The sequence below is a fragment of the Falco peregrinus genome, chromosome 7, assembly GCF_023634155.1.
Source record: "Falco peregrinus isolate bFalPer1 chromosome 7, bFalPer1.pri, whole genome shotgun sequence".
NCBI lineage: Eukaryota > Metazoa > Chordata > Aves > Falconiformes > Falconidae > Falco > Falco peregrinus.
Genome location: NC_073727.1, coordinates 26,837,175 through 26,865,138, shown reverse-complemented (window position 1 = coordinate 26,865,138; position 27,964 = coordinate 26,837,175). Strand labels below are relative to the sequence as shown.

At 40.9% G+C, this 27,964-nt stretch overlaps 1 protein-coding gene across 3 annotated transcripts in view; it reads right to left on the bottom strand.

Moving 5' to 3' along the window:
- The window catches only part of SLC16A10 (solute carrier family 16 member 10), a 71,591-nt gene extending 53,919 nt beyond the window's left edge, over positions 1 to 17,672 (bottom strand). For all 3 annotated transcript variants that reach the window (XR_008748040.1, XR_008748041.1, XM_055809918.1), the window contains exon 1: positions 17,078 to 17,672. Coding sequence is in view for 1 of the 3 variants with exons in the window: in XM_055809918.1 (XP_055665893.1) it covers positions 17,078 to 17,462 (385 nt within the window). In the remaining 2 variants the exon portion in view is untranslated. The remainder of the gene's footprint in view (positions 1 to 17,077) is intronic.
- Positions 17,673 to 27,964: the final 10,292 nt, after the last annotated feature.

Sequence of the window (27,964 nt, the reverse complement as noted above, 5' to 3'; positions counted from 1 at the left end):
GTAGAACTAGTAAAATAACAGAAGAGTAACTGCATTTTCCTGCATTTCTTATTTGGTTTTAGAGCTCGGAAAAGCATATTATTGCTAACAACTCAGCTACAAAAACTGCAGAAAACAGTGCTGTGACATTGGCATCTTGCATCTGTAAAGCACTGAGAGCTGATATGTACAGGAAGTCAGAAACCTTACATCTTGTTACTAAAGATCATCAACAAAGCGAAATCTTAAGACAATTGTCTAGATATCATTCTTAATTCAGGGCAAAAGCAAACAATTTGAGAAAGCAGAAATAACCTAAAATACTCTTCAAGCCATTTTCCAATAGAACAGCACTAACCTTTCCAGATGCTGCCCACATACAGACCATAAGTGGGCAATAAGTGGACCATAAGTTAAGAAAAGAAAAAAGCAGCCCCTCATTTGCATGCAGAGCCTCCAGAGTGCCACTGGTTCCCTACACCTGTTTAAGCAAAAACCAGACAACGTGCTATTCCCACAATCTGTTTTCATAGCACCTGATCTATCTTCAGAGAAACTGAAAGCAGAACAGAACAAAAAATGTAGAATGCTGAAGCTATTTTTAATCATTTATTTATTAAATATTCAGCATATGTAAAAGTGAGTACCAATGTGATCATAATCAGAACTTTTTATATCAAGAGATCAGCATAGATCACATCTAGGCTTTCAGATTCAGTTTTTCAATTGTTGTTCTAACCTGTAATAACAGCATAAACCAAAAGTATCTACGAATTTTATGTTATAGCTAAGTACTTCCAAGTTCTACTTACTACAATGTTTTCTGACATGTTTTCCTTAGAATAATAAAGCATTACCAGAGCGTTCCACTTTTATTTGCTTATATCCAGCTAAATTCTAGTCAGCTCATTCACTCATTAGAGAGTTTCCTCCTAAAAAACTCCAAACTTCATTCACACATATTTGGCCATCCTCATGATATATAATTAACACATGACCAAAAGTCTCAAATAGCCCAGCCAACACTAAAATAAAAAAAAAAAATTGACTGGCAGGTACCAACTGGCATCTCCCAGATACTTTGGCAAAGCACTACACCCTGCCATGACAGCTTTCAGGGGAGAAACACACTGCTTCAGAGAGAAAGCAATTTTCAGTTTCCAGCTCCTACCAAATCTGGGGCTCAGCATGAACTCCTTCCCCCAAAGACAGGACATAACTGACTGGCACTGTCAGGCCTCTATGCCAGGGGCTCTAATCCTGCCAAGATCAGAACTAGAAACAGAAAGGTTACTACGGGGAGTGGGGAAGTCACACTGAGCAGCTATATCTTGCCTCTGAGAACACACTTCAGAAGTCTACCAAAATGTTGGCTGGTAAACTACTTCAACTTTCTTGATGTATTCACATTGATTTTCTTCTGTGTAGCTTAACTTTGCACATCAACAAACTGCTGGCCACAATCATGCCTGGAAAAGCTGTCTGTAACTGCCTCATATTTGGAAATAGCTGAAAATAACGCAACACCTACAATTATAGTCTAACCTGTTGGGAGCTATATGACCGAACTTGAGCATTCCAACTACAAGATGGATTTACCTTAACTTCTGAGGAACAGTGGAAGGCCCAAGAACAAGGAAGATGTAAGCACCATAGATATGTACCTGAACAAAGGAGGCTCCAGGGCTGTGGGATGGTTTTGAGATAAGGAGGCCCCAGGAACAAGGAAACTGTCATACTTTAGCTGAACAAGAGGCTCCCAAAAGAGGCTCTGGATGATTGTGAGATAAGGAGGTGTACGGATAATCTCACCTTACACAGCGGTGCAGGACCATAAAGGTAAGAAAGTTACAACAAAATGGCAGCAATAGAAGACCCTGACAACCATCCAGCAACCACCAGCACTGCATATGCAAATGTCTGGTCCACATATGTTAATGAGTTCAAGAAATCTCATGTATAACTTTATGGTATATAGTCTCTGAAAGTTTGCCAGGTTGTGCAAGCACTTACGGTGGGAAATCCTCAGTGTGACCCCAGCACTGCCAATAAAGAATACCTGCTTAATAGTACTGTCAGAGTGCTGTTGAGCCTTGTTTCTTTGTTGAATCATAGAAAACTGTTGGCCACAGAAACTCAGCATGAGCCTGTTTTCCATATGTATGTGAACTAAATTCTAGAGCAATTCGAGGGTGAAGCTCATACAACATCACATGGAAGACTAATTTAGCTATATTTGCTGATCTTGTAACTACATGTAACATCAGAGCATCAAACAGTTCTGTGGGGCATTGTTTTCTGTACCGATCTTATTGGGCTCTCATAAAACTTCAAAGCAATAGTTTTGACAATAAAACCCTTTAGTTGCAAAGAAGATACAACTAACTGGGTTTGTAAATGCCATCTCTAACTAGCAGGCACTGGTGTGCATGTCAGAGTGTAGATACTTAGTCAAAGAGAAGACAGTACAGATGTAGCATTTACTCAGAAGTGTGTGACTATTTTTTGTTGTGCTTGCCAAAAAACCCAAAATGCTCAGGGTCAGTACAGGACATCTGGAGCTGGATTCAGTTGCTATGTTAAAGCACTCAAGTGCAGACATGTGTGTGACTGAGGAGTCAAAGCTCACACTAGAGTCAGTGTAGATCTAGTCAGCACCGCTAGGGTAAACTGCAGAGTGCCCACCCTAAAGCTGAAGCCTGCATCTGACCAGGTGAGTAACTTTCCAGATTCCACTGAATGTACTGACTGGATCTCCACCTACTATCATCTGCAAGTTGAATCCCATACCTTAACAGTTCTCTCCTGATGTAACATCACTGGCTGAAAATGCCTACATCACCCAACATTCCAGTGCAGCAAAACAGACAAGCAGAGCCAGGCAAAAGAAAAAACACCAATAAAAGCAAAATGCACATTACTGGTCCACTGTGATGCCAATCATCACTGAATGATGGCACCAGTGCCATTTAGTAAGGCTGCACTGCACCTCAGTACATATCATGCTTTTCAGAAACAACAAAACCCTCCAACCATCACATTTGCTTCAACAGTCCTGTAGTGACCCAGATAAAAAACAGGAAAAAAGGCAAGGAGGGGAACAACTATATTTAGTTTACCTATTTATGATTTTAGCACATGCCAGAAATAACTTCTGAGGGCAAAAATGCAGCTGTAATACTTCAAACCTTAAACTGGAGACAAGCATATGAACAGACTAGCTTTTTGGTATGTTTTCTACGGTACTGTTTTCTACCACAAAACATTTGTTCTATCCTTGTCCTACTAAACCGAAACTCCTTACAGAGTTTCGAAGAACCCATGCCTAATCTAAACCAACTGCATGTAGAAAAGAGGCTTTACAATCATGAAACGACTTCATAAAAAGATGGAGAGAGTAGCTAAAGACCAAAAAGTAACTGCTAAAACAAATGACAATGCCGACACCAGAACATAGCTATGATCAGAAGCAGTGCAAGTAAAGTGGGAAGACCTTATGTAATGAAGCACACAAATCTGTGTGGATGCAGCATTTGCACTAGAGGGTGGCTTAACAAGACATCCTACCCTGCCACCAATAAGCAGATTGATTTTACCTTTGATCTCTTCTTCATTGATTGTAACTACCAGTGGATACTCCTTCCTTCCTCTGTGTTTGCACTAGTCCCAAACTCCCCTCATTTCAACTATCTCTGTGTAAACACTGCCAAGCCGTTCTCTAACCACCTCTGAGATTCCCACTAAACATTCATGCACTCCCCCGATTACAATCCCTCAATCCCAATTTCTCAATCAATGTCTTTGTGTTACACAAAGCTACAGTCAACACTTCACTAAAAGGTTGGCCACTTGTTCAAGAAAATGAAGAATTTCATTAATTATGCAGTTTCACACTTATTGGCAAGATTACCTTAAAATTAAGCGATCACACTCCCAAACTCCAGGTTTTGCACAAAGACAGGGGGTATCTGGTGCTAATGGCATGGGCAGTCAGAGAAAAACAGTTAGTTTATGGCCCTTAGATTATTTACCAAATCGGGAAAGTTAAAGAAAAGGTAAAGCTTACAAACTGATGGAGAGCCCTGCTTTACAGAGCAGACACTGCTTTTGCTAGCAATAAGGAGTAAGCAGCAAGGGTCTATCACTTGTTAGCAAACAGATAAGGCACATACAAGACACAGTGGTTGCTAGAGGGCAACCCTCCTCTAGTTGAAGGGTTTATGGGCTTTCATGTCATATAGGTCATGTATGTATAAAATTCACAACATGTTATTTATCTATTAAGCAAGATGCAGAGCAAAAGCCATCTTCAGGTGCCAAACAAGAATCGACCCTGACAGTATTTCCTAAGTATATTAATAAAGTTTTTTTTATCAGAATCATCAGTGGTTTATAACACAGGAAACAGTGCTAAAAACTGTGTGGATACAATCTAGCATTTAATGTCTTAAAGTACAATTTACTTAATTCCTGAGAAGATCCAGTAAGTCTACTAATTGGGTGCAATCACACTAGTCAGATTGACAAAGTAGTGACCTTGTCCACATTACTGTTACTAGCTGTTTCTAAGGCCAAATATGAGCAACATTCAGTTATCTGTTATAGAGTCCACTGAGCCTCCTCTATTTCAGATTAGTTTAACACACAAAAGCAGTGACCAGGTTTTAAGCCATTATGGCCAAGTTGCAGTATCTCAGTTACAGAAATTGTTCTCTTCCAGAAAAATAAATATGTTGAAGAGGAATTACTGAACAGTTAAAGACCTAGCATTCAAGTTTCCACAGAATTCACATTACTTGCACAAAAAGCTGTTTGATACATCTTCGCATTTCTCTTTCAGAGGGCAGTATAAAAGGTGCAGCAAATTTTCATCTTGAAATTAAGTTTGTATCCTTTTCACGCTGATCCCTAATTTGAAACCTACAGGAATGCTCTCACATTAAGAATCTACATCCTTTTTGTTTGAAACTACAGAACAACCACATAGGTCCAGCTGTACACAGTCTTAAAGACATTATATGATTTTTCACCTGGCTTTTGAATTTACTGTTTCTAGCACCACACCTACCTACTTTGATCAGGAAAATATGCACATAGACTGATAGGTGGAATACCTCATAAAACAGAAATGAAATCTCAGTTGCTCAGAGCAACCATGACAGTATCCCAAAAAACCAGCAGCAGCGTAGTTTGTAGGGTATCTGCCTGTCCGCACCTGTATTTTCCCAGTACAATTATCCTTCATAAATTCAGTTACATTGTTTTGACCAATTGCTGAAATACACATTCAGCTAAAAAAAAAATACAGTATACAGTTGTTTTGTCACAGACCTTGATATACAGACAGTCACGAATCAGTGGTTTGGGTTAAGTTGCATAAAGATCACCATCAATGGTATGAGCTAGGTAGTTTTAACATGAATTTGTGGAAATGGGACTTCAAAGTTCAATGATAAGGGTTCAGTCACTCACTACATGCATGAAACATACAAAGGAAAACAGTTAGAACTGAGCTAGAATGATTTACATAAAGACCAAGGACACAACAGGTGAAGAAGATCCTCCCATTGAGTCTTGAGGTTTAGAGTGGACCTCCTTGCCTTCTAAACTCTTGGTAGAGTTTAGGTGTGGCTGGGTCCAATCTTAGTCTCAGACTTGGACAACAGTTTATATCCAAAGGATGTCTAAGGTTTATTCACAGTTTAAGGTTGATCATAAGATTTCAGCAACACTTAATTTACGACTGTTTTAAAATTTACAAAGGGAATCAACAAGATCACTTAAATTACAAAAGTGTTTTACCACAGATTCAAAATGGTAGTATTTAAGACTATACTTATTATAATATACCTAAAATCAATTTCACACATGCACAAAAGCACAAGATATGTACAGAGATACATGCACAAACATACAAAGGTATATGTATTAAAAGTTCCCCTTGAGTTCAGTGAAATACTCATGTCTAGTGTCTTTGCATTTCCCAACAGGCAAAGGGTTGAGCCTTGAACAGCAGCAATATCAGCCCAGGCTCCATCATCAGCTTTCAGCAGCAGTCCTCTAGTATTGCCAGCTTGGGAATCTGCAAGCTCTGAGCAGCTCTCATTACCTTCCTTGGCCAGGCAACCAGAGTTCCTGGTACAGACAGTGCCGTTCCCCACCTTAGCCACGCAGGAGTTGCGGGTATTGTCAAGGGGTGCTTAACCACCCAACCCCTTACACAAACACCAAGGCCTAACAGATTTCTAAGGCCATAAAGCAGCCCAGGGGAGGGGCAAAATGCACCACCAGACTGAACCTGTAATCATATAACATACTACTTTTCCAGTCTAAAAGATTCTATGATTAATATTAAGTGTATACCACATGTACAGAAGATTAATACTATAGCATGAATTGCAGGCAAACACTAATTTCTTTGCCTAACATTAGAAAAAGCAGTAAAAATCCAGAACACCAGTGCTGGGTCATGCTGATTAAATTGCTGACTGTGCATACAAAGACTAACGTTGTCCATAATGATTTTGTGCAGTTCCACTCCAGCTTTCCCAGTAAGCTACCCAATTCTGTCCCCATCACCCCCACACAGACCTCGCTTCAAGGGTCAGTGATTTCACTGCATGAAACTAAATGTTCATTAAACTGCTGCACTATGAACAAAATACTTTGATATGTATAGAGGTGTAAAAAGCCGTTAATGCTCCATGCTTCAATTTGTGAAAAATGGGGTTACTCTGATAGGATTAGAAAATACAACCCAAGCTTGCACATTTTATTTAAGCTTCCAGAAAACTTCCTAGTGTTGATTTAATTTTCTAGATCACTGCCTGTACCCAGCAGTGTCAGAAATTATAAGCTAAGAGTTCTAACTTCTTTCAAGTTTGGAATGCAATGTAAGGTTTTGAAGAGCCTAAGCTACATAAATATTTCAAAAGGTAGGAAATTACTTCAAGGTGTAAAAGAACAAAGGGCAAATTCAAATTCACTTTTATGTACCAATACCATAAAGGCTCCTTTAAAGTACATACCTTCAGTTTTGTCACACATGTCAACTTAAACCAATGAACTCAAGGGGCCACAGTCAGTATTTTTACAAATCTGTTGAAGGAGAACTCAAAAGCCATTATATAAATTGTACACAAGATTTGAAAAAAATATTATCTAGTAACACTATGTCAACTTTCTGAAAAGGTTGTTACTCTAAGCCATGACACATAGCACTGACATATCCAAATACACACTATAGTTCAGATTCTCAATTTCAGTCTCACTTGCTTTGAGGTTAATAGCATCTTTAGTTAAAGCGCCATTACCACACCTTCTTTCCTCTTAAAAATAAGCAGCATTATATAGCAGCTGATGTCACCAACCAGTTCAAACCACTTTGAAAGTACCACAGTATGTGCTAAACATAGAGCAAACTAACTATAAGTAGGCTTTCAGTATCACCTATGTAACCCCCATTAAGATTATTCCAACCCTGGCATGTTCTTCAGCATGTTCAATTATAACACAGGGTCAGGTTACTGTCCAAGTAAGCCCTCGCTGTGTGACCCAAAAGCACTCAGTACTTCCAGCCCTCTTGATAGGAGATACGGGCCTCCTTGGGCAAACCACATTGGTTTCTGTTTTACACCAGTGTCCCTGTTGTTCGATTGTTCATTCCGAATACTGCTTAGCTGCTGTCCAGCCTCTAGTCTAGAGCAAACGAAGCAGCTGCTCAACAGACATCTGGATAGTACATGCCTGGGTATAGAAAATAAACAAGACAGTCACAATAGTCAGTCCAAGGACAACAGGGGGTTCTGGAGTGCCAATACCAGAGACAGTACAGACAAAAGCCTCCAAAGATACAGCCCATCTCAACATTCACTGAAGATCACTTTTTACTTCTCAAGTTCTTTGGCTCTTAAGCATTCAATGCAATACAGTAACAGAGCTCAAACGAGGACTCCTCTAATTAGAGGAATCCTTTTTGGTGTCTTAGTCAAGAAGTGTGTACAAGGTAGAAAAGCTGCTCTTTTGCAGCCCACCCATACCTCCCCAAAGAGCACTCTTCCTGGTCATCATATAATGAATTTTCAACTATCACAGCTGTATTTTGTTCCAAAAGAAAGGACGGTTCATTCCTTCTAGACTGCAGAAACAGAAAGCTTAAAGACCACAGTTTATTTCAGACGTTCCACCAGTGCCTTTTATCCTTGCTTAGAGTTACAGCACTGATAAAACAGAGTTAAGATTATAAAACATTTTTTAAATCTGTCAACTGTGGTATCAACGTATTTCTTTACAATGAACTAGAAAGATTTTTGGGGTACTTAAACACATTTTCTATTTGGAACCTTATTATTGAAGAAACTTGAAAAAATAGCTAAAACCCAGACCATGAGCCAGAAGACAATCCTCACTGCCCGTTTTACAAGTCATTATCAAGAGGACAATAGTTAGAGACCAAGGGAATTAATAGTTAACATGTTTTAAATTACTTATTATTCCTCATATATATGTTCTTAAAAAACACAAAATAAAAATAATATCCTGTAGTACTTTGCACATTATTTATATATATGTAAAGTACAGCTCTACTGAACCAAGCACACCGCAGAAGACAGCTAGCCAAAGAATTCACTGCTTTGCTTATTACAGCAAAAAGGCAACAAGAAAGTTGTTTTACAACTTGCTGTTCAAGTACAACCCCACCATATAAGGGAGACCATGTTCCATGGGATTGCAGACATGATGCTGGTAACAGCAAGAGGCTGGGCTCAACTCCCCAGCAATCCCTTCCTGCATGTGGGAACTAACGTTGATGATTTTTAAATTGGTCCCATCCTTGCTAAAGGGCTGCTACTCTAACTTAGCTATTGAAGTCATTCCTATCCAGTTCCCATGAAAATTAACAGCAAGATAGAAGACAGAGCTGCTATTATTGTAATAAATTAGATTTCTGGAAGTAAAACAGATAACGTAAGATCACAAGGGAATGTTTGCTCATAGAATTATCCTTTCCATACTTACTTGCTGAAGGTTAAGCTACAGTAGTCTAAGGCTACATTAACTATCTGTATTCACAAAACAAACGATTTAAAAGTTTGCAGAAGATACACAAAAGAACCTATATTATTCCTTCTGCCACAGTGACTATTCTCAAATAAAGCAGTTATCAGTGCTATGTTAGCTTGGATGAAAGCAATCAGTACGTCTCCTTCCTCACAGTTCATAGAGCAGAAGCCATTTCTAATTGGGCAATTACTTGCTAAGCATTAGAGATCAACCTTCATTGAACATTCTTACTTTCCTTAGCACCACACAGAAGTGTAAATTACAATTCCATTAATATTCCTCTCATTTCAAAGCATGATCTTTGAGGCATAGGATTCTATTAAAAGTTCTTACTCATAACTCAGACCAAAAAAAAAACTTTCTCTTCCTTATGATGATGTTGCATTACATAAAGCTTTAGAAAAAATTGTCTTAAAAACCCAGACTAAGACTTACATAAGTATTTCTGAAAAACTAAAATGAAGAAATTTACACACATTTTGTTTAAAAGCCTAGAAAATAACAAGAGCTCCAATTACAAAATTGTCCTAATACTTAGCAAACTAAAGATGCTTTCATGTGACTGATCAAATACTTATTCCAAAATGTTTTGTAAGTGTTAATAAACTAATCTGTAAATCTAGAAATGAGGAACTGAAATAGACATGAGAATTTCCAAGCATATAAAAATCCTACAGCTAAACTTAAACAGCCACTCAGTTCCTCAGTTAAGATTATCTGCATGTGGTTCTTCAAATAGTAAATAACTACATAAAAATTTAGAAAACATTAGGTACTATATTTCATATATCTGTTGACCCCTCACACTATGAAAGGGGCTAGCCTAGAGCACAGTTCCAGCAGCACAGCTGAGGCAGTGAGACACAGCAGCTAGCCAACAGCAGGGCATACCAAAAAAGGCCAGCAGCTCTTCTCAGAACAGTAAACACTTGGCTCAGCAGTGGTGGTGCCATAGGGCACAGTCCCCAGCAACCACTGAAGCAACTGTCCCTGTGACACCACAGGTCCCAACCCAGACTGTGCTTCTGAGGAAGGATGCATCTGAGCAGTTCTGGGGCCCCTCGCTGAGGCAATGGACACCAGACTACTTGCCTGCAGGTGGTGTGCAGTGGAGGAGTATGCCAAGCAAAAGAAATGCAGGAGGAGGTCAGCACGCTGCACAGCATCAGATGGCAAGAAAGAGACTGACTATCTTCTTCAAGACCCTGAAGCTTCAAGAGTCTGAACCCCCAGCTATGCTGAAAGAGAAGCAGGTAGTCTGCTCATTACTGCAAATTCAGCAAAGGGCTGCAAGGACAATCAAGGAACTGGAGCATCTGACATATGATAAGAGGCAAAGGTAGGGTTGGTTAGGCTCAAGAAGAAAAGGCAGGGAGGGGATCTTATAAGTGCGCACACATACCTGAGAAGAGGAAGTTAAGAAGAAAAAAAAAAATGAGCTAAACTCTTCTCAGTGGTATTCTGACAAGAGGCTATGGGCACAAATTGAAATACAGGAAATTCCATTTAAAAGTAAGAAAAATCTTTTTTACTGTGAGGGTAGTTGAGCATTCACACATGTGACCACAGAGGCTGTGGAGTCACCATCCTTGGAGATGGTCAAGGTCCTCAGCAGCCTGCTCTAGTAGATGTTGCTCCAAGCAGAGAGGGTACAACCTTAATTCAGTAATTACAGATAATAACGAAATGGTTAACTCAAACTGGCTAAAAGACTAAATAAATCAATTATGCTATAATAGTTTGAGAACAATCTACAACGTTTCTTCATGCAAATCTAGTAACTGAATAAAAGGGAGACCAGTAACATTTAAACTTCAAGTTGCCATCTAACACTACTCCTCTCTAGAGGCTAAAGAAATCAAATCATGAGAAGAGACTTATCAGAAAACCTCAAGCATCTGGAGGCAAAGCAGACTAAGTTACAAGATGAAATCATCTTTATGGTTAGGCAGACAGCACTAAGCACTGGTACATCTTGCTAAGTCTAAAAATAGGATCTGTTAATAAACATATACAATTTCCTAACTTCCTCTTTAGACAGCAGTTTTTTAGGCCAACTCAAAAATCAGGAAGAGATTTGAGGAACCTCAAAGAACGGTAGCCAAAATGGATAAGTAATACTACATTGAACAGACTACAGGGAACAACTAAACAAAAAGTTGAAAAGTAAGGAGCAATACACACTGGAAAACCTCAAAGTCTGCTAAACTCCACTGAATGCAGGTACTAACAAAAAGCAGCAAGAAAAATATTACGTTACATTAATAATACAAGCTAGATAGCACAATGTCATCATAGTGCATAATGTCATGCCATAAAATGGCAAAGCCTCATTTGGAAGAATGACCCACACAGTACCCTTCTCCATATTACAGAAGGTTACAGAAGCATCAGAGACAATGACAAAGAAATAATATTAACTGAGAGTATGAAAAATGTCTCACATGGAACAAAACTGTCAAGACTTGAAAGATTTATCCAAGGAATGTTTACATATATGCACACACATCCCAGTCCCAAACCACTTTGAAAGCAAAATGGCAGATGACAGACCAGCAAGCCATCTAGATAAAGTACCTTGAAAATTAAGGACAAAAGAGTTTATTCTGCCACTTGGCAACCCAACAAAGTTTGAGTCTTCATCCATCTGCAGAACAGTCTAACCACATGATACTACTGCTTACTTGGAACAGAAATGAGAGCACTCAAAAAAGTCTATATACACCCTTTAAAAATAGCCATTTAAGGATGGGACTGGAAAACAGTTTTAACATGATCTTAACAACCATCAAACAAGGCATTTCTCTTACGAATAAGGAATAAGCCAAAAAAAGTTTCATTTTAACACTCCCACATCATTTTTTAAAGATGTTTTAAACTATTTTAACCTTGTGCTTATGAACTCTTTCATTACTTACTGTGATGCACCTAACTAGATTAGCTACAGGCAGGCACTAAAATGCATTTAGCTTTTTAGTATTGTAACAATGTAACAGCTTGAAGAGAGCACCTTTACTGACAAGGTTACACTAACAACAAATTATTCTTCAGGACATTTAATAGCATTTTGCTTTCATCCAACTTTTCACCTCATGAATAAAGTACAATAAAAACTTAGCATTCAGGTAGGTTTGGTGGTAGCAGATTTTGGAGGATACAGTTTTGCCTGAAAGGCAGCACACAAAAGCTCATAACGTGAGGCATGTGCATTTAGTGCAGAGTGGTGGCTATAGCCAAGCATTTTACAATTTTATAGGGATGTTCATCCCTGTGAAATTAAAGTACTGCCCCTAAATAAGCCCACAGAAATAAGCTGGTATAACCAGCTTTCAGACACATTAGGAAGATCATTCTCCCTAACTAAGCAAACTTGTAAGTTAACGTGCAGTTGGAACACAAAGATCTAACTGATGTGAATTGCAACAAGAGGAAAAACAGAGAGACAACCTAACTACCAGGCACAAAGCTAATCAGCCTGCAAACTTGTTATCAAGAGTACAAGTACAGGAGAAATGCTCCAGAGCTAGAGGCATAAAGATACATGTGCATGTGTGTATGCATAAACAGTAGTTGTATTAACTATTCTGTCCTAGAGACAGAGAGCATACCGAAGAAACTGCCTTCAACTTTCCAGTTTAACCCAGTCAGAATTTCAACTACTCCAGAGTATTCATTTACATACATATTTATAAACACAAAGCTAGCTGCAGCAGCTGAATAAAATGAATCGTGACTTCTGCTCCCATTGCTGGTTCCCTGCACCGGTTTCAATGGCCACATCAACATGGGAAGGAAAGCAGACTACAGCAACACCAACACCCATCAGTCCAAGTTTTTTTTTTTAACTACATCCTTCATCACAATGTAATCCTTACTGACCAAACTGTTACATACTTGCGTGCTTTCCTGTACCTCACACAAACTAGCTGTGTGCTCTGATGACTTCTCTCTCTTTTTTTTTTTAAGAGATAAATCAAAATTGGAACATAGAAATTACCTGCCCTCTCATAAGACATATGACATAGTTTCAGCTTGCCAAGCTTCCCAATTTACTGGAAACCACATCCCATAGAATTAGAGATGAAAGTGTGGTTCTGAAGGACAGTTACAGAACAAGGTCTTGCATGATAACAAAAACTGCTGATGGCGTTTTTATCTCTGAAGCAAAGCTCAGAAAGACAGCAAAAGATTTAAGGAAAGAATAAAGGAAAAACTTCAAGTTGCCCCGTTAAATTAAAAAGCCAGCCCTGCTTGGCAAAATTAAGTTACCATACATGGTAGCAGTTTACTTGTTCTGAACACTTGTAGATCTTTGTAGCCATATAACATTATCTTCACAGTATCCAGGCCATAACTTGGATATGGCAGCAAAGAGAGAATTCTCCTCCCTGTCCTATCAGGCCCACAGCAATCCAGCTCCAAGAGTCCTGATGGTACCGATGGTGTTAACCCAGCTCAGTGAACTACCAATTGTTCTGATATCCAGATATATTACCAAAGGCTGCACCTCGAAGTCAAACCAATGTAGTATACAAGCACATGGATAACCAGCTCAGGCCAGCTGATGCATTGCCCTCTAATAACACTTGCCAACACAAAATAAAGATGAGGATGCAGAACAGTAATGACAGTACATACTCCCTGTGCAAAACTATTTGTACAAGTGATGATGAACAAACATGAGAGAGAATAATCCAGTGGAGTTACAGAACTAGCTTTATATATCATAGAGCAAGGAGTAATTAAACTAGTAAAACTAGTATTTTAGCTACCTTTTTAAAAATATAACCCAGTATTTTTATCTCTGTTACCACTAGCATCTCAGCATTTACTCGCCTTTTCAAAACAGATATGTGTATATACACACACACACAAACCTATATAGTAGAAGCATTTAACAAGAAAGCACAATACAGGACTAGCTGGGGATCACACCCCAGATCTCTAACCAAGATAACACAGTGGCTGGCTCAGTGCTCCACATCCTCTGTGCCAACACCAACAGGGAAACAAGTCAAGTGCTCTTCCTGCCAGAACCTGGACTGGCCTCAGGGCCCAATCCTTTCCCTCCAAGGAGGATGAGGCTACAATTGTGTTTGAATGCTATAGGCTTAACTAGGTCTGCCCTGTTTCCAAGGATGAAGACCCTCCCATATTTCATTGCCACTGTGGTTTTCCACCAAACTTGTTCCTCAAACACAACAAGCTATAAACAATGAGTGGAGTAGTTTCCTGAGACTTCAGGCACACGCCCTCCAGAAATTTTATACTTACATTGGAGGCTTCCCTTCTCTAGTTGTGCATCGACTAGCTTTTGAACAAAAAACTGGCTACACAAGGGAAGAGTGGAATTGCTTATATAGTGCACTACGTAAGCAAGTAAACAAGCTTTTTACTAATATGAATACCAAAATATTGTAAATAGTTGTATTCAATTTCATAAAAAGTATGAATTATAATTAGATGTCCCTTGAAGACATTTGTGAACCCTCTATAACCCACAACACAAGTTAACTCTCGTAAATCCTGAAACAATGTTAATTATAGTTCTGTATCTTATTTATCCAGTGCTGATGCTGCATTCTGAAGACAGCCTGGCTGCCTTGTCTGTACTTTTGGTTCCTCCCACTCCTTATCTGCAAGGCAGAGTCACTTCTTGACTACATCCTCCTCCCATTTTGCCTTTCATACTGATAAACATACGTACATCTACTAAAAGCAACAAAAATAGTACATACTATGATTACTTAATTCCTACTCATTTTGCCTTACATAGAGGTAGGCATCCATTATTAAGATACTACAAAATGTTATTAAGACATAACAAAAATAGCATGTACTATAGTCCACTTAATTCCTCTTTTTGAGGAAAAGACCAGGCAAGATACAGCTACTGGCTGGTTCCAAAAGAGCAGGCACACAAAAACCTCTGGCAACACTTAACACCTCTGGCAACAGCCAAGTAATCTTGCAGTTAAAGTTGAATTCTGTGGTACCCTGGATCAACTACAAGATTCCAGATACCTGGGGTCCCAGGAGAGATTATCTGGAATATTGTATCTCTCAAAAATTAGCATTTTAGATTTTAAAGAAATGGGTTTTTTTTCAGAAGGATTAGAATATTAAACTTTGTATTCCAAAGCAAAACCACACAACAAGAAAACTTTCATTACCATTCCCAGTTTTCAAATTCATTAAACGTGACTCAAACTTAGTTTCCGCTGCCAGTTTTGAGTTGCAATCAGTCCAGACACAAGGGACTAACTAGAAAGTACTATAACCAATACCATGGAATGCTCAGGCTAGGGTTTTCTCTAACACTAAAATCATACTGACTTCATCCCATTAGTCATTCTTTTACTTTCTACAGCATACCAGCTAATCCATCGGTGTTCAGTAAGAGCTACACAAAGTGCAATTTGCCATTTCTGATCACAGATCCCCTTTATGGCAAGTTAAATATTGTATCAGAATTTGTTTAGTTCACTTCACTCTGGGTCCTTTCTTCAACAGGATAAAAAAATAGCAGGCAGTTTCTAAGCAATGAAGTTCAACATGAAGGAAAAAAGTTCTGTTTGACAGCTGCTGCCTAGTTCTTATGATGCCCAGACTCTCCAGGGTACTTTCAGGTATTAAAAAAAGGGCAACTTTTTATTTGCTGTTCTGCTATTTACAGAGAGCACTTGCGTGCACATGAAGGAGGACTGCGAAAATGAAAGTCATTTAGTCAAGGCAGCTATCTCATGCTATTTCACCCAACTTAAATCCACTTGGATTTAAAAAAGCAAAATGGGTGTCTTCTGCATTACTTAAACTAGAGGGGGGTGGGAAATCAGCCTCCTCGGTCCCCTACATCTCAACTTTAGGCCCACTTAAACTGATACTAAGGAAGACATAAATTTTGAAACTCTGATTGTAGAGGTGTGTAACACCACTCTGTACTGAGAAAGTTTCCTAGAAGGCTTACACCTCTGCAGGGCTACACAGCTGCAACACCTGGGGGTTTTTTTAGTAATGAGCAAAAACACAGAATACAGTGTTTGCTTTTCTAATATTTCATTTGACTATTCGGATATGTAAGCTACCTTTTAAATAAGCCAAATTTATTATTATTTACGGTAATAAATTAATATGACTATTAATCTATTATTGTGAGAGCCAAAAACTGCATTTCCTCATCTTACAAAGTCAAAGCACGAGACACTTCCCAAAGAGAACTTACATAAAACATAATCTATATTCACCTTTGAATTGATAATTAGGTGTCTAGAATGATTTAGATGAGCAATAGCAGAGTGGAGATTTGATTGATAGTACTGTTATGCCTTTAGAGTTCAGTAAACATCATTAACTTCACTGATGAGTTTTGGGATATTGCTTACACCGGTAAACCTGCACATCTAAATGCTGGTTTTGGCAACCGTTAAGCCGATTCTTGACGTATTTTAAGGGCCACTATACCCCCTGCTATGCTGATTAGTAATTTAGAATAATCATGAGGCTAACGGGGGCAGGGGAATAAAACTTTCTGGGACCAAGAGCACGCGTTTTTCCCATAACGCACGATGACACATGCCTAAAAACACTGCTGCGGAGAGCCAGAGCACACCTGCTCCTCTCCCGGCAGCTTCTCCCCGGTGCCGCCTGCCCCGAGCCCTGCCGCTCGGGCACGGCCGTGAGCGCAAACGCTGCGGGGAGGGGAGAGGAGCCGCTCCTCGCCTCGGTGAAACCGGCATTTCCGAGTCCCTCGGGCCAGCCCCGCGCCCCTGCGGCGGGCCCGGCTCCGCCACGGCCCTCCCGAGGGGTCCAGCCGCCGGCCGGCAGAGGCGGGGCGGGCAGCAGCCGCCCCCCAGGCACGCCGCGGGCCGGCCCCGGCTGCCGTGCGGGGCACGGACACCGACAGCCGGAGCGGCCGCACCGCCGGCAGCGAGCGCTACCGGCCGCGGCACCTTCTGTGCCCGAGCTTGGGGGCCGGGAAGGCCCGAGGCGGAAAGGGCAGCGAGCCGCCGCGACCCCCTCCCTCGCCGCCCCTCACCTGTTTTGAACGCCAGCTGCTTGTCCTCGCTGCCGCCGAAGAGCTGGAGCATGGAGACGAAGAGGACCCCGCACGAGTTCTGGATGCCGAAGACGGCGCCGTTGCACCACATGGCGGCCAGCATCACCACCCAGCCCCAGCCGCCCTCGGGGGGCTCAGGCGCCGCGCTCCCGGCGCAGCCCGCGCTCCCGGGGGCCTCCGTCAGCGCCCGGGGCTGGGCCCCGCTCTCGCCGCTCGGCTCAGCCAGGCCGCCGCTGCCGGGGCACGGCTCGCCGCCGTTCTCCCGCCGCGGCTCCACCACCGTCACCGCCACCGGACCGGGTAGGGGGGCGGCGACGGGGTCCCCCGCGCCCTGCGGCGCCAGCTGCTCGCTCACCGGCGCCATCCTCAGCCGCGCCGCGTAGCGGGCACGAGACCTCCCCCGCGCGCCGCTCCCGCCTTCCTCCTCCTCGCCACCTCTCGGCCCCCGCCCGCCTCAGCCCCTCGCCGCGGGAGCTGCGGGCATCCTGCGGCGCCTCCGCCCGCCCGCCCGCCGCTCCACGCGCACGCCGGCGAGGCCGCCCCGCCGCCCGCCACACACACGCCACCCTCTTCCCGCCGCGCCGCGCGCTGAGGAGGGACCTGCCGCCGCCGCTTTATTTTAAAAGGGGGGCTCCCGTGGGGGCGTCAGCGGCACGAGGGCTTTCCTCCGCGCCGATTGGCTGACGGAAGGGAGGCGGGGGGGGGCAGGGGCAGGGGCAGGGCGGCCGAGCCACGCTCCCCGCTCCCCCCTCCCAGCTCCGCTCTGCCTCTTCAGCGCGGGGGGCGGGCCGGGGTCGCGGCACGAGCGCCCGCCGCCGCCGCCACGCTGCGGCCCCTCGCCGCCCCCGCCGCTCGGGGAGGGGAAGCGGGGGGACACGTGAGGCTGGAAGCCAGCAGTTAACGGCCGCCGCTCGCGCGGTGCCCTGCTGCAGCTGCCCCTTCTGGGTCGCCGCGAACTGAGGGAAGAGCCTGAAACTCCCTCCCCGGCGCTCCGCTGGCAGCTGCCAAGTGAAGAAAAACCGGCCGAGGCGCGGGACGCCGCTCTCCGCGCACCCCCTGCTCCCCTCAGAGGCCCGCCGGCCCCTCTCCATCGCCCACCCGCCTTTCGAGGGGGGCCGGCTGCGGGCTGCCCCGCGGGACAGCGGCGGTCCTCTGGGAGCGGGTCTGCGGGCGGGACGGCGCTGCGCCTCCCCTGGGCCCACCCTCAGCACTTTGCCGGCGGGTGAGCCTGGTGGTAAAACCGTTTCTCCCCGGTTGTCTCTTTTTTTTTTTTCTTCTTTTCTTTTATGCCCCCCCGCCCCCCAAAGGAAGAGAAAACACCGCGCTTGCACACCTCATGATATGCTTCCCACTTGCATAGAGGTATCAACTCTTGACCTTCACACAGCCAGCAAAGTGAGAGGCCAGGGAAAGCTGCGGTCAGGAGTGTTAAATGACAAGCTCTGTGACCTGTGATCCCGCTTCCAGGCTCCCAGCTGCACATCTGTTCATGTCTTTGGCAGCTACTTACGGTTTAAGGAGTTTGGGCCTGATGAGGAAGAGGAGCTTCTTCAAAGAAAATGGGCAGATTAAATGTGGATACTTTGTCCTTACCCACGAGACCTGGAGAGCTCAAAGCATCCTCTTGCATTTATGTGTCATCCCCATTTTTCCACTCAGGAACCTCAGGGCTGCTGCTGCTGCTCTGTCAGTTGCGCCATCAAGCTCCCTGCCTGCTAAAGCCCTCTCCTCCTTTTTTGACCCTGAACCACCTTCTCCTTCCTACCTACCAGTGGCCATATGGGGAAAAAAACCCAGTCCAAAATAAAGCACAGATTCTTCAGACCATGCCTCGTTCACCACAAATTACTTGGTCACTGTTCACATGAGAAAAGTACTAGCTAAAGAAAGAAAACTATATAATGGTGTAATAAAAGCCTGTGTTATAATGCACATTAAGTGGGTGTCACTTAAGCTTTAAGAATGCCTGGCTTTCAGAATTAATTGACCTTCAGATTTTTGATTTTGCACATTTAGTGTCTTCCAATTTGTTTTAAAATAAGGTGGGGTTTTTTTTATTTACAAACACATTGATGATAATAAGTGCATTTTATAGGTGTGCTAATCTTGCTGCGTGCTCCCCCTTTATCTTGTTACCCATGGCCATCTAAGTTAAACATAAAAACATTAAATGTACAACAGCAGTAGAATACAGAAAAAATAAAAGCCCATAACAAAACAAAATATAGCTGCATGAAATACCTAATAATTGTCAAAGCAAAGAAAGAACTTTTGGCCGACCATGGAACAACACATCTGTTTCCCCCAAGGAACAAGTTTTAATGCTTATGAAAATCCCCAAGCCTATCATAAGCTTAGATATGCTCAGAATATTTTGTAAGCAATTTAACATACAAAAGTTAAGACTTCACATTCTCCAGCAAGTCTTTGTCCAGAGGCTGTTGTCCAAATCTGTTGGGCTTTCTTACAATAAATCAAGCTTTGTCCACCACAGTATAACATTTCTGAACAGTTATGACAGAGTGAACCTTTTTTGGAACCAGATTCAATCTCCATTCTGTTTGCCAGCAATGATTAACTTAATTAAACTTTCAGTTGCATAGGAATAAACAAGGGCAAAATCCAAGACTGGATCTTAATATGACTGATCAGAAGGGCCCCAGTTCTGCAAGTGCTTAAATATCTTTCTAACTTTTAGTTAGAGTTCTCAGATTACTTCAGGTACCTTGAACCGTATGATAGATAGTCAAATCAGCTTGAGGGAAGAACCATGTATTTTTTTCTGCTTTGGACAGCATTCATTTAAGCACAAGACTAATTCCTTCTCCACATGTTTTTCAATATAATATTTATGTACTGCAGTTTCACTTCCCTGTTTCCCATGACTCCCTCTCCCTTTTTGAGATAAAGGATGTTGGGTTTTTAAAAAACCAATATTTGTGAATGCATTGTGTGCAACTTCTGGGATTTTTAAAAATAGGTTATATTTTCCAGTTGTTAAGGGCTTCTTATCCCCTGATTAGTACAAAATAACTGTTTTCCCTTTCTATTCAATTGTTGGGAATGGAAAGTCACAAAATCTGATTTTCCAGTACATACAATTTTTACAAATGTGATGGCTACAATTATTCTGCATGTTTCTTCCGTATCCTGTATCTTATGTCCTATTGCTATTTATCTAAACTGGAAAAAAAAAAAAAAAAGAAGGTTTATATTATCAAAAAATTAGGGCACAAGGGGCCTTCCTTCAGAGGCCTTAAAGCTTATCTAGCGAAACTTTGTACGTCTCTGCTGTTTGGTTCACACTTCTCCTGTCAAGAACTAAGTCTCTTCCCTTTCAAGAGAGGTCTCTTGAGATCTCAGCTGTTTCCCTAGTAGTTCCCAAGAGCAAGAATAATAAAGGCTCATAGTCAGATAATTTTCAATCCCCACCTTCCATAGAAAATGTACTTTGCAAACAGAATATGCGCAGGTTTGACTTCGGTTTGATTTCTAAAGTTTTTGTAAACCAAATAATTCACAATAAAAGCATTGGTATTTAAATTCTTACTATCAAAGAATTAAAAAAAAAAAGACTATTTGAAATTAAAAAAAAACACAACAAAAACTAACTCTGGAAAGATATGTAAAAGGAAAGCCACCCCTGTGGCTCTGTTGAGCTGTGCATGATCCCAAGAAAAATAATTCTAAAAGAAAGGGAAAAAGAAGGAAGAATGACATAAGAGAATTGCCATACAAATAGTGAAAACAAAGAGATTACAGATTTATATACAGGCAAATACATCTATTTCAGCTCATTTGCTGTTATGAGCAAGGAAAAATATCATAAAACCAACACCAACACAGAGAGGAAAGTGAAAAAATCAACTGAGAATGGGTAAGCTGAGAAATCTGATGTGAGGAACACCTTGGTTTTGTCTAAGATTTGTTCCTGTTTATAGTAATTTACTTATTTTACGTGTTTTATTAATACTGTACAGCTGATAAAGCAAACAAACAGCAATCGTGCATACAAAAGACAACACTTACAGTGGATGGACATCTGCTGTGGTGGTACTTAGGTTATGCCTGTTTTGGGATCAATATATAAAATGTCAGTGCCAAAGGAGGAGTTTGCCCTGGCATTTGTGGGCTTTCAAAAGCCACAGACCAGGAAATGACATCTTCTGCAATCCTATCCGAATTTCTAGCCAGCTCCCTATTAAACGTTCACTCACTTCCTCACAAGATATTGAAAAAAGCTCTCACATGCACCATTTTCCTTGACCGTAAAGAATGTTTAAATTGCCAACTACTTAAAAAAAATTACCTATATAATTGAAGTGTGCTATTAGTGACACACCAAGACAGCTTTTCCCATAAATCATTTAATTTGTAGATCATTTCAAAATTATGAAGTATTCTGCAAAGTAAAAGTGGACAGGATGCCAAGCCTGAAGAGTATGTGTTCAGACAGCTTAATTCTTCCTTCTTCTATTGGTCTGACTAGAATTTGTACTGTAATCAATGAGAGGGTAAGCCTACACCATCCAGGGGGAAAAAAAAAAAGGTCTTTAGTAAAATGCCTAACTTTGTCACAAATTTGCAACAAGTGGTACAACAGATGCAAAACCAAGAAAGCTACGTGCTATACAGAGAGGACATGAGGCTAACACAAAAATATGTGACCACTTAGGCTAATGCATGCTCTTAAGGATTAAGCCTTTTGGTTGTTTAATTTTCAGCTAGGATTAATAATGCACCTATTCAACAGAAGGATTTGGCCTTAAGTCAGAAAGACGAGATAAACAGGATAACCATTAAAACACAAAAACATATGGTATCACCAACTGCTTGAAGATCAACATCAGATTAAATCCCATTCAGTAAGCAGTGTTTATGCATCTCTCAGCCAGACAGGATGTTCTGCTGATGTTTCAGACTGGGCTCCAGCTGAGTCCTGTGAAGTACAGGGACTGCACCTCACTGCTGAAGCAAATGAGTCATGGTTTCAAAGATAAAAAGCACAGGTTTTACTCATTTACTATGGGGAGCATTGGGAGCGTCTAACCTTAGTTTTAGCTTTTGATAATACCTACAGTAAAATTTCCCTAAAGTGCTATTAGTTGTCAAGATATAGGTTCCCTCCCACTTCACAAATAGCTGGAGAATTTTCTTTTTTGTCCTTTCAAAAGAGAAAGAGTGAGCAGAATGAGAGAGGGAAAGAGTAGTGTAAGTGTCTAAATAGTGAAGCTGAGGGCAAACAACGGGTCCAATTCTCACTTCTGTGTTTAGTTAGAACAACGGTTCCAGGCTTAGCATTCTCTTTTATGCTCACCTAAAGCACAGGTCACGGCTCAGGTCTGGCTCCTTTACAAATTAAATTCAGATTTAGTTTTTTATTCAATGAAGTTGTAGATAGAACTTGACAGACTGTTATCTGGGACATAGTTAACATACAACTGCTATATTAAAGCCCCCTGCAAATCTCCACTTGCACAAAGCTAAGTTTTTTAGGGCAGACAGTGCAGCATTCCTCTAGCCTACTTTGTCACTATCTCCGCTGTAAACATCTGATCAGAGCTGGTCATCTACATAGTGTTGTTAAGTGGGAACAGGGAATTCATGGGGACAAATTACTTTCAACATTAACATTTTTTATGAGATAAGTGATATTAAAGGAGCCCAGATGACTAGCTTAGATGTACATGTGAGAACTCTAGGCACCTGAAATTTGGTGAAATTAATCCCGCCCTTCCATATTAAATTGAACATCTTAAGATAATTTTTATTCAGACCCCAAACATGGAATTTGTTTTGATCCTATCACTAAATGAGGAAGCATGAAGAATACATTGTCCTAGCATGATCATTCACCTCTTTCTTGGCAGTGAAATAACTAACACTGTTGGCAACATTCTCATTCAGCTTCAAAGTTAACCTCCCTTTCAAATGAGCAGGAACTGCTTCAAGCCATTGTTTTAGGCTGTCTTCAGGCTTGGTTTGATACCACTATCCAGGTCAAGTTTTTCATATTGCATCTATTATCATAGGATCTAAGCACCTCAAAGTTCCTTCCTTTGTTTATATAGATTTAATATCTTCCAGACCACCTTTGCAATCTCAAGAACTCAATTTTGTTTTCAAAAAAGTTTGGAGCATCAGAGAAGCAAATGTTTTACCAAATAAACCAAATCCAATTGTTGTCTAGAAGCGGATTTTGCTTACCTACTCAGTTGCTGCTCAGTTGACTTTTGGTGTCTCTGTCCATGGCAGGGGGGTTGGAACTAAATGATCTTTATTGTCCCTTCCAACCCAAACCATTCTATGATTCTGTGATGATTTAGGTTGCAAAAAGTCCAAAAAGCAAAGAGCTACCACCTACACCAATACCACCTGTGTAACAAACCACCAGGAATGGAAATGATGCTAATCTAGCTTGCTTAGTTTTTGAGAACTCTGATTTCCATTCAAGTTAAACTATTCAAGATAAACTTTGTTTATCACCATTTTCTTTTGTCACTTTGAAAGTGCTTCTGTAATAAAGGCTGTAGCAAGGGTTAGCAGGTATTAGTGGCCCCATTTCAAGATATGATTTACAACACTGTCAGCATTTTACTCACTAGATAAGCAAAACTGTATTTAAGCGAGTCAATTCCAATACTAAGGCATATGGAAACTGCTAACAAAGTCTTCCATGTAGAAAGTCTACTCGCCTTTGCAAATGGAACAGATTTGTATCGAGAAATACAAACATAAAAAAAATTTGACATTTCAAGAGTAGTATAAGGATACTAAATATATCAGGGAATATTTTCAGGTTGTACATATTTGTCTTGAAAGACTATATAGAATATACTAAATATATGATAAATCACTTAATACAGTATATTACCTTGCAGCTGGCACCGAAGAGCTTCATTTCATTGCACATTTCTACTCACAAAGAGTTGGTTTAATATTGAAAGAGTAACAGGCAATCTTTTTATTATTATAATTATTTTTAAATTATTGTGCTGGATTTGCATCTATTTCTTAACTATTATCTGAAAACCTGAATTTAAAGTTGGGTATCCCACAGCAAAACATCCAGTCTGTTACAGGTCAGTTGAGAACTAGATTTACATACTGTCTCAGATTTAGTTTTCTCCAGCTGATAAGATTATTTAACCCACAACTCATCCCATATCTGGTAATATGGGTAAAACAGATTTCAAAAAAGGCATATGGAAATGCCTCATTCGGTTTGCAATGACTGTATTTTGTGAAATATACATAACAATTCTTGTTAGCAGCATGAAATATCTCCTGTCTTTTAAAAGCAGAGCTAAGTTAATCCTTGAACTGAAAGGGATTTATTTTAAGTTAAACAAATTCCATATCAATGTCCTTCCTCTAAATACGTATTTGCTTAGTAACTAAGTAAAAATATACCACTTGTTCAAAAGTAAGCAAACACATAGGCCCTGCACTTTCTATTTATACTCTGATAAAAATCCATCCCTACTAGATTAATGGGGTAGCCCTTACTTTAGATATAGAAATAAAATAAATGAATACAGGAAAAAAGGATCAATAGTATAGCATATATTCACACAAGTCAATTTCATTAAAAAATCCTACATTTAACTATTACTGCCTGCCATATTGCTTAGTTTGAGAAAGACAATGCACTAACCCCCTGCCTAGCCTCACAAGGACTACCAGGTTACCAAACAGCTGGTCATTCGTAGTGCAGCATTTACTTGAAAGCGAGATATATGTCATCCAGATTCAGTAGCTCCCAAGCACTATTTGCACTCCCTCTGAAAGAGCATTTTTGGTAACTCAAGGGATGCAAATAGACCAAGATTCCTCTCTGGGAAACCTAGATTGCATTCCCTAAGAGGGATAAAATTAATAATCAATTTGCTTTATCCTCATAATGGCCCTCCCAATTATTTAAAAGCAAGACTGTGAAAAGATTCTGCATTACAGCAGCATGTGATCACAGAGATGTGACACAACAGATGCAGTACCAGTTTCCAGACAGATTATTCAGTATATAAAATGTCTGTTTAGGTGGCTGGCAGTGCCTTATATTTTAGTTACAAACACTCTAAAGAAAAAGGTGAGTCTTCCCTCCTTCTCTCACCAGGGTGAAATCAAGGCCATCTCATTTAAGAGTATCTCCCCGAGATAGTAATATTTAAAATTAAATGACACTCCACCTAAATTATTTTACTAAAAGCCTTCAGCTCCTCCAAGCTCTTCAAGTAGCATCTTCTAAACCTTTAAGAGGTTGCCAACTGTTTGAATAATATAGTACACAGAGTACCACCCTTCAAGGGAAAGATTGTATGCTCAAATTGGGCCAAATAAGCAATAAGATGATATAAACCCAAGCCACTTAAACCACATGAATGACTGCTAAGCACTTAGGAATCTGATTTAGAACCATACACGGGCAGTGGTATCAGAGTTCCAAAATTAACTTTGCTGGAATTTACTGCAGGGTACTACTGTGTACTAACAGGATTTTACAATTAGTAAGACCTGTAATGCTACTGACAGGGCATGAAAACTGTGTGCTAAATGATGTACAACTCTTCTATTTGAGGTAAATTTGCTATGGAGAATAGCATTATCAATCACTAAGTCATCTCAGATTTCTTTATCACTATTCAACCATACCTAGTATTCTTGCTAAGAAAGTCAGCTACTGACATAAAGACGTGATGTTAAAAATAACCTGGGACCCTTACTTTTACAGAAAGAATGTTTTCTGACCTTTTATGACCCACTCAGTTCCCAGACATTGTAATTCTGTAGTTCCTTTGATCTTAAGGCATTTTGCTAATTGTACTTCTGCAGGATACCTGATGTACTGCCACCGCTCAGTAGAAAAACAGAAGCTAAAGGACTACCGGCCTTTCTTATACATGCGGATGTATATCCACATATAGAAGAGGGTTTATTTTTTCATGAATCAGCTCAATATTTCATTGACATGTAGAAAAAGTTGAACAAGAAGAAAAAAAATTATTCTGATTTAAGACTGTTCGCATATGAACTGTTGCGAAATAACTACAGAGCTTTAGCGTCTGACCATCTTTTACTTTACACAGTGTAATAACTTGCATCAGCCTAATGAATGGGTATAGTTAAAGTGGTGTTAAATCTTAGCACGGAAACATTTGTTAAAAACCTGCTCACCTGAAGACATCCAGTCTCCTATCTGCTTTTCTCCTTGAGAAAAATAAAGTTGTTCTTTATACAGTGTTAGAAGGGTTGATTCACTCCAATTTAAATATAATTAGCGAAATCATTACGCAAGCTGCAGTTGCCAGATCTTTATGGCTGGTAATACCTCAGCCAAGGTACACAGTATTTTCTGTTTCCAGTATGACTTTGCAAGGCTATCGGTTGGAAAAAAAAAAAAAAAAAAGCAGTTTTCTGGTTGTGCAATGAATCCATTTGTAGCCAAGAATTAGAGACAAAAACATAAACCCCCAACTTTGTATCTGACTTCAGCTTTCACAGGAGCACTGATACTTCAGGGTAACCTTACAAGGGGATCTGAGAGCCATTTTTTCTTATTTTGCTTTTCCTGATATGCAGGAGCAATGTGAGATAGCGAGACTTTTGCTTTTTTCTGGCCAAGATGTGTGCTTCTTATAAGATGTCAAGCTCATTTTGGGGAACAATGTATGTATGAGATATTAACTGGAAGCACTAATTGTCACAGGTGGGTTGATTTCTCTTCTCTGGTTAGACATCAATTGATTTGTTGTGACTGTGTCCAGCCTCAGTCTCCTGCATTTCAAAGAGTCGCTGACGCAAATAGACCCAGTGTTCCTAACTCCAGATTTCTCCAACAAGTTGCCAGGTACAGATCCCACGTTTAACCCCATTCTTGCCACCGTGAGTCTCTTCTGCCTCTTACTCCTAAACCAGCCCTCCTAGTTACTTGGATAAATTCTTTCTGAGTCCACCTTGCTGTTTCCTAACAACAATTTCCAGAAACACCTTTGGCGTTAAAGCAAGGGGCACAGGCTTAGTAGTACAGGCATTTCTTACCCATGAACACGTGAGAACTACGGGTTTGTTTGTTTTTAAACAAACTTTTGAACATAGTCCCCGCAGTCTGCTTAAACTATTCACCACCAGCAAATCCTGGGCTTCCTTTGAAGCCTGAGGCCAGACAGCCCCTCCAGACTTCCGCTTCAACTGGCTTGTTTCTGGCGGTCCAGCCTCTTACTCAAGGAAACACCTTCTTTTTTGACAATGAGAGGGCTTCTAACTCAGGGTTTCACTCGGCACTGGCCACTAACGACAGAAATACAAGGGCGGACTTCGCATGCCTCTGCTCTGTCCGCAACGGCTTGGGAAAGGACCTTGAATTAAAAAAATGTTATCACGCTCTGAGTCCAGGCATTCGTGCTGCCATTATAGTTTGATTGTATCAGTATGACTGGAAAGTAAAAGACAGTATTTCTGTCAGTCTGAAATATTGAGTGTTTAAAAGTAAACCAGCCCTTTTGGCAGGACCCCGAGTTCCTCTTTCCCACTAATTTTCCTTCTTTGCTCCCTTCAGCTCTCCGTTTCATGTCAGGGCAATTAAACCTTGAGCCACACAAAGCTAGATAAAGCTTGCTTCATATCCTATTTATGCTTGTTAAGGCAAAAAGGTCACCAGAGAATGATTTAAAAGATTTTCCCCCACACTTACTGAGGACTTCTGTACTCCTTTCTGGCCCAGTCAGCATGATAGCAAGGAACCAAACTGTCATGTCAGCTTGGACCTCCTCTTTAAGCCTTCCTTGTCCCCACATTGGGACTTACCACTCCTGAGCAGTAAAACCCCACAGCATTCCCTAAATACCACATTGTAGTTTGCTCTACAGA